The following is a 6,894-nucleotide window of genomic DNA, read 5'->3' as shown; positions in this document are numbered from 1 at the left end:
AAAGATGTTATGATCGAGAGTAACAGTATGCTTGCCGTTCAAGCCATTCATTCTACTCAGTCAATGACTTATGTGTTTGGCTTAGTTGTTAATGATTGTAAAAATTTATTATCCTTTCTTTCTAATGTTCATTTACGATTTGTTAGACAATCAACAAATTAAGTTGCCCACTTTGTTGTTAGGCAGTAGGCACACTCGATCCTTATCTGGTTGTAGCATTCTCGGGACTTTTATTCCCCGTGAGCTCTAAACTATTTTGTATTCAGAATGTTAAATTAATGAAGTTGATATTTTTTAATAAAAAATATATATAAAATAATACGTAGTAGTGCAACCATTCAAATTTCCCTAAAATATATCAACTACCTAAACCAAAACTAACGTCACATTTGCACTCACTTGTTAGTGCCCCTAACATAATTGGTTTATTTTATTTTATTTGTAAGGCTAACATAATTGGTTTGGTTACTCTTTTTGGCACACACATTTTTCTATATTTTAATCAGTTCAATCAATGCCACCTTCTTCTTTCTTTCTTTCTTTCTTTGTTTCTGTCTATCTAGTATCTGTATCTACATATATATTTTGTCCGATGAACTGAGCTACTCTTACTCAACCAAATGCAGAAAAACATGTCTCTGTCCGCGCTCCTCCAAATCTTATTCCTATGTCCATTTTCAACCTTAACAGCAGCCTTTAACAATGAAGACCCCACTATTAGAACAATGGAGGATTTTTCTGGGTACCCAATTCATGAATCTCACTCTTTCATCTCGAACACTCTTTCTTCTCCACTATATGCGGATGCTCAAAATTTGCAGAATCAGGTACACAAGACCAACTTTTCTCAATGATGGCTACTGGGTTATTTATTTTTTGTATAAAGGCATATCCTTTTAATTGAAAGCTGATGGAATTTTGTAAATTCCTTTTTGGTCATTAGATTGATGAACTTTCAAGGCTTTCGGATACACCTGCCCCATCAGTAACCAGGGTTTTGTACACTGAGAAGGATGTATTGGCCCGAAGGTAAGTGGTTAAGACTTCACTATGCTTATTGCTTAAACCCTTACAAGATGTGTTTGGATTGATATAAAAATGGGAATTCATTTTTGTTGATTGTTATTTTAGTATGTGGCTTTAAGTGACCCAAAGGGGTACCTCATGTGGTTTGCTCTGGCCACTTGTGTTATGGCTTTCTGTTCCTCAAATATTGTCGAATTAGCCACATAGATAGACTTATTTTGAGCCTTATTAAAGTGTAATCAGAGATGCCTTATTTAAAATTTAATATAGAAACTTTTTTTCTTTTGGGAAGTGGCTAAAGGGACTGTAAATTAGTCAATAAAAAGAAGATAGACTAACTTGGAACACATGAAAGGCCTATTTCATCTGTTGCCTGTCACTTCGATGGAGGATCTTTAAGCTTTATAATTTAGGAAGTGATAGGATGATTTGGAATGTCTAATGAAAGTTGTATCTTAAACTGTAAGTCTTAGCTGGCAACTTGTTGAAAGTACAAGCTTAACCAATCCATTGAGATACTAGCTTGAAATGTTTATCCAACTTCCTATATTGATGACTGCACAAGACTATTCCTTGACTGCACATACTGATTCTTTTTGTGTTTGTGTAAATGCAGATATATTAAAAACTTGATGGGACTCTCTGGTCTATCTGTTAGAGAAGATGCTGTCGGTAACATCTTTGGTCGATGGTCAGTGGAGTATCTTAGGATCCTTGAATCATGATCCTTCTTACTGATTTAACACTGTTTTGCTTAAATATATTAAATTCTGAGATCAATTGATTTCTAGAGAAAATATTGTGTTTTTGTTGATTTATGTAGTAGTCCTCTTAGCTTGGAAGAATATTATCGCAGGATGCTTGAGCATTCATTCTAGTACCCTATTTGCTCGAGAAAATATTGTGTTTTTGCTAGAGAATATTGATAATATCTAGCAAAACAATTGATTTGCTAGAGAAAATAGTGTGTTTTTGTTGATTTTTGTAGTAATCCTCTTAGCTTGGAAGAATAATTATCACACGATGGTTGAGCTTTCATTCTAGATACTCTACTTTCTTACAACTGTCTTCTTGTTTATTGAATTTCATGTTAAAGTCCATTAATCTTATGTCTTACTTATCAAGTGAGTTTTTCTTACACAGGGAAGGCGATGAGCCAGAGCTTGCTGCAGTAGCTACTGGTTCTCACACTGATGCTATTCCATACTCTGGAAAGTATGATGGAGTGGTTGGTGTCTTAGGTGCAATAGAAGCCATAAATGTACTGAAAAGGTTTGACACGAAATTATTGTTCATTCTAGTATCATGACTCTTAACTTCAAATCCTTGTGTGGATATTATGTTCTTCACAATTTACTACATATATGTGGTCGTAGCTCTTTTTGTTTATGCTATGGGACTGGGAGTATTGCAGGTCCGGGTTCAAACCTAAAAGGTCTCTTGAAGTTATCTTATTCACTTCAGAAGAACCTACACGCTTTGGAATCAGCTGCTTGGGAAGGTTAGTATTAAACATTACTTCTTTCTTTTCTTGTACTAAATAGATGTCAGTCCCATTGTTTTTGCCATTACTCTTATGAAAATTTTCATTACTAGATCCAACATGTTTAACTATAAGATTACAATGAATTACATCAATCATTGATTCATTAGGTCTATCCCCTACAAATCTTCTTATGTGTTCTTGTATATTTTCAGCCGCTTATTGGCAGGGAGCGAGGCACTTGCAAAAGCTCTGAAGACGACATTTGATGGTCAAAACATATCCTTCTTTGATGCTGCAAGATCTGCCGGCTATGCCAAAGATCAAGACGACTTATCTAGTGTGTTTCTAAAGAAAGGAACCTACTCTGCATTCGTAGAGTTGCACATTGAACAAGGCCCCATTTTGGAGGATGAAGGTAGGGTTTTGATTTTGACATTCTTGTTGCTAACAATGGGCTCAATATTTTAATTGGATCAGTTCATGCCCTTTTCTTATTCAGGAATATCAATTGGAATAGTAACAGCCATTGCAGCACCTGCGAGTATTAAAGTTGAATTTGAAGGCAACGGCGGCCATGCAGGTGCTGTCTTAATGCCAAATAGGTGAATGTTTCTATATTATCACTGCAAGTGCTATTTTAACCTCTCAACTGAGGCACCTTTCTGGTTACCAATATCTATTTCAATGTTTCAATTAGACATCTTTTATGGATGCCCTTGCTCATCATTGTCATTTTACCTACCAAATCTTATTCTTGTTACTTCAACAATATAACTTATTTCTGCATGTGTAATTTGGAGCAGAAATGATGCTGGACTGGCGGGTGCAGAATTAGCACTAGCTGTTGAAAGACATGTCTTGGAATCTGGATCCATCGATAGTGTTGGTACTGTTGGTAAGTTAATTTATTATTTTCCTTCAACATGAAAGAACCTCCAGTGATGCATTGTATAAAGTATAAACTGATCCTTTACTTAAAGGTATATTGGAGCTTCATCCTGGAGCAATCAACAGTATCCCGAGTAGATCACATCTTGAAATAGGTATGTATTATCTTATTTGGATCATTGGTATTATTCAAAGTTATGTAGTCATCTAAAATGTACTTGGTCCCCTACCAAGGGATTATAAACTAATGATAATTAAATAACTTCTTGTGAAGATACAAGAGACATTAATGAAGAGCGAAGGAACATCATAATTGAGAAAATTCATCAATCTGCGAGTGCAATTGCCAAAAAGCGTCAAGTTAAGCTAACTGAATTCAAAATCATTAATCAAGATCCACCAGCACTTTCTGAGAAATCGATAATTAAGGCAATGGAAGAAGCATCAAAAGAGTTAAATCTTTCACACAAGTTCATGATTAGCCGAGCATACCATGATTCACTGTTTATGGCAAGGTAAGAAAGAATATTAATCAATTCATGCTTACCCCAGTTATGTAACTGTCCTGTCATGAGTTTAAAAAAAACAATGCCAATTCATGAGTTTAATTATTACTGCTTATTGCCTTTAGATAATTAATATTTCACTCATTACAGAGTATCTCCGATGGGTATGATCTTCATTCCATGTTACAAAGGTCAGAATTTGTTTCTCTTTCAACAGTCAGCAATCTAAGACTGTATTTTATATTTCTTCCTCAGTAAATTGATAATTGTTTTGCTTAAATTATAATTCAATCTATCAAGAGTTCTTATATCATCGGAGCATCTCCTATATGCAATTACATGTAGATGAAAAGAAAAAGTGTTCCCATTTGTATTTTCGAGCAGAGATAAATTATGCATCAAACAAACTATGGCACAAACCATTTATAACATTTATGATTCATTTGGTTTCGCAGGTTACAGCCACAAACCAGAAGAATTTTCATCCATGGATGCCATGTCTAATGGGGTCAAGGTTTTAGCACTCACTTTGGCCAAGTTATCTCTAGAATGACCCATTATTGACTATGACAACCACTGTTCAAAGCCGATGTCTTCATAGCGTTTCTGGGCCATATCAGCTCACTTGTTAATACTTCAAATAAAGTGGGGTGAGTGAGTAAGAATCAGTTTATGTGAACATGGAAATTTAGAAAAGTTTCATTGCAACCTCATTTTGTGCACTTCTTTTTGCAACCGCATTTATATATTAGTATATACATGTAAAATAACCAGAGAGAGAAAGAGAGAGATGTGGAAAAACTTGATCTTTATTCATGCAGTAAGTAACATACATGCCAGTAAGAAATGGCAGCAGAAGGTTTGTTCAGAACATTACTAAGGAAAATTGTAAAAGTGAACAGCAGTAGGACCTAAGAAGGACCTTGATTCCATCAGCAGAAGTCTAATCTAATCATTTACAAGGGAAATGAACAAAAAAGAAACAACCAAAACTCCAAAATGGCACACTTGTTATTCCGCAGCAGCAGCAGTAGAAGCTTGCCTTCTTAACTAGATACGGAAACCACAGTGCTCCCATCTATCTTATCAGCCATTCTCAGCAAAATCTCAATCTAAAAGAATCGGAAAGAAACAAAGAGAATTAGTAAAAGGTTTCATTAATAACATAAAAGGGCATATCATTATCAAAAGAAAAAAAAAAGAAGAAGAAGAAAAAGAAAAAGACAATCGTAGTGAAGTTAAGAGATAAACAACCTGAGCCTTCACCATCACCCTGCCTTTCTTCTCCTCTCTGACTCCGATAGTAATGGTAGATGTCCTTATATCTGCTCATTTCCCAAATTCAATTATTACTGTATTCGACCATTGAAAACTATTAAGAGAAAGATATTTAAAAGAAGTGAGTACTACTTACCCTTTTGAACTGCCAATCCATTGCGTTTCAGAATCTCAGTAATTAAGATCACGGTGGGAATTGCTGTTAGAAAGGAGATGTTGATCATGAAAAAGAAAAGCTTTATATACACATTTTGATCCAAACAATCAACAGCTTATTATATATACACTACTTAAAATGGATAAGATATATATATATATATATATATATATAGAGAGAGAGAGAGAGAGAGAGAGAGAGAGAGAGAGAGAGAGTCAAGAACATGTACCGGTGCCAAGAGCAGAGAGCTCAACATCATAACACTGTTTGATGTACTTCTGCAACAAAGAAAGAGTACACCTTTAGCTTCAATCAAATTACTAAAACAGAAAATTTTCAGATATAGAAATATTTATATATGCATGTCTTGCAAAATTCAAGAGCGATCATATCACAAGTGTAGAGACTGAAAATTTTCAAGAACAATGATCTCAAAACGATTAATGTGCATGACTTTAAAGATTACTTATACAAAAAACGATCGCGCTTGAATGGACTGAAAATTAATCCTATGTATATCATGCAAATTTCAAGAAATCGTAGCAAAACAGAGAAAAAGATCACTCTAGCTACTAATGCCATTTGAAGATGACCAGAGCCAGAATCAGGCATGAATATTACACCAAAAAAGAAAATCAAAATCAAACAGAGACGTACACACACACATTTATATATACGTACTCATATATATTATGTATATACCTTAGCAAGATTAAGGTAGAAGAAGAGAGGCTTCTTGGTTTTGGAGACTTGAATCCGAATCTTGTTCTTAGTAGAGTCGCAGTCTTCGTACTCACTAGTATCAGTCTTACTCATCTGAATCACGACCTCACCGTCGGTGCCATTACCACCAAGCACCTCCTCCACCGCCTCTTCCGCTTTGTTATACTTGCTCAGTATAGGTCCCATGGTCGACGACTCCCTTTCCTCTGCTGCTACAATCTCAGCCACTTTACTCGTCTTCTCCATTAATCAACACAGTATCTTTCTCAAGCTTCGAACGTTTTTCCGATCTCTGATTGTTCTCTCAATCTTCTATTCTTCTTGCTTACAGTAAAAGAGCTTTTCTTTTCTTTCAGATTATGGGAATGTGAAGTTTGGTGGAGACGAAATGTGTCCTTATATAGGCTGCATTTTCAGCTGGCTGACCAATGGGAAATGGACACGTGTTTAGGCCTAATTGGGTTGCAAGATTTTGGCGGTTCGAAGGCTAACGGTAATCGGCGTTGGATTTGGAAGTTGCATTAGGCAGTTACTTATCCAAATGACGAAATTACCCTTCGAACTCTTCGCTAGAGTTTACGATTCACGAGTGTAGTGACTGATCATGCTACATTTTGGGCTATTGTATTTCATTGAGGAAATTGCGTACTATACCCACTTTAGCTTAACCATTTTAATTTTTACCTTCTGTTTCTTATTCTTTCATTTATACCCACATTTATAAGTAATGTTCCCATTATACCCTTTATTCATTATTTAGGTTAATAAAATTGCAAAGCCACACACACTCTCTCCCGCTCTATCAAGGTACCTTCTTTTACGATCTTCGC

General features: G+C 35.4%; 2 protein-coding genes across 4 annotated transcripts; one reads left to right on the top strand and one right to left on the bottom strand.

Moving 5' to 3' along the window:
• Positions 1 to 390: 390 nt before the first annotated feature.
• LOC115722485 (ureidoglycolate hydrolase) lies at positions 391 to 4,619 on the top strand. The gene is made up of 12 exons (XM_030651702.2): positions 391 to 827; positions 944 to 1,029; positions 1,643 to 1,717; positions 2,170 to 2,298; positions 2,441 to 2,527; positions 2,725 to 2,927; positions 3,012 to 3,114; positions 3,316 to 3,407; positions 3,493 to 3,555; positions 3,675 to 3,915; positions 4,057 to 4,097; positions 4,362 to 4,619. The coding sequence occupies exons 1-12, from the start codon at positions 621 to 623 to the stop codon at positions 4,457 to 4,459; spliced, it is 1,425 nt and encodes a 474-aa protein (XP_030507562.2). The 5' UTR covers positions 391 to 620; the 3' UTR covers positions 4,460 to 4,619.
• Positions 4,620 to 4,697: 78 nt separating this feature from the next.
• Positions 4,698 to 6,659, bottom strand: LOC115722486 (uncharacterized protein At2g34160-like). Of its 3 annotated transcripts, none has more exons than XM_061103838.1 (5): positions 6,044 to 6,654; positions 5,571 to 5,619; positions 5,321 to 5,383; positions 5,158 to 5,231; positions 4,698 to 5,018 (listed from the first exon to the last, which is right to left on the bottom strand). In XM_061103838.1, the coding sequence occupies exons 1-5, from the start codon at positions 6,308 to 6,310 to the stop codon at positions 4,953 to 4,955; spliced, it is 519 nt and encodes a 172-aa protein (XP_060959821.1). In that variant the 5' UTR covers positions 6,311 to 6,654; the 3' UTR covers positions 4,698 to 4,952. The 3 variants fall into 3 exon arrangements, with proteins under 3 accessions (XP_060959821.1, XP_030507563.1, XP_060959820.1); XM_030651703.2 differs by having other exon boundaries at positions 5,161 to 5,231; positions 6,044 to 6,653; XM_061103837.1 differs by having other exon boundaries at positions 4,920 to 5,231; positions 6,044 to 6,659.
• Between the last annotated feature and the right edge of the window lie 235 nt (positions 6,660 to 6,894).

Source organism: Cannabis sativa, chromosome 9 (genome assembly GCF_029168945.1).
Source record: "Cannabis sativa cultivar Pink pepper isolate KNU-18-1 chromosome 9, ASM2916894v1, whole genome shotgun sequence".
Classification (NCBI taxonomy): domain Eukaryota; kingdom Viridiplantae; phylum Streptophyta; class Magnoliopsida; order Rosales; family Cannabaceae; genus Cannabis; species Cannabis sativa.
Note: the sequence above shows the minus strand (reverse complement) of the source record. Positions and strands in the feature narration are given on the sequence as shown.

Excerpts from the sequence above, each read along its gene's own strand:
- LOC115722485 (XM_030651702.2), top strand. The coding sequence starts at position 621 with ATGCAGAAAAACATGTCTCTGTCCGCGCTCCTCCAAATCTTATTCCTA. Across the intron at positions 1,718-2,169 it reads GGTAACATCTTTGGTCGATG|GGAAGGCGATGAGCCAGAGC; the intron begins GTCAGTGGAGTA and ends TTTCTTACACAG. Across the intron at positions 2,299-2,440 it reads GCCATAAATGTACTGAAAAG|GTCCGGGTTCAAACCTAAAA; the intron begins GTTTGACACGAA and ends GGAGTATTGCAG.
- LOC115722486 (XM_061103837.1), bottom strand. The coding sequence starts at position 6,310 with ATGGAGAAGACGAGTAAAGTGGCTGAGATTGTAGCAGCAGAGGAAAGG. Across the intron at positions 5,620-6,043 it reads TCTACCTTAATCTTGCTAAG|AAGTACATCAAACAGTGTTA; the intron begins GTATATACATAA and ends TCTTTGTTGCAG. Across the intron at positions 5,232-5,320 it reads TGGATTGGCAGTTCAAAAGG|ATATAAGGACATCTACCATT; the intron begins GTAAGTAGTACT and ends GGAAATGAGCAG.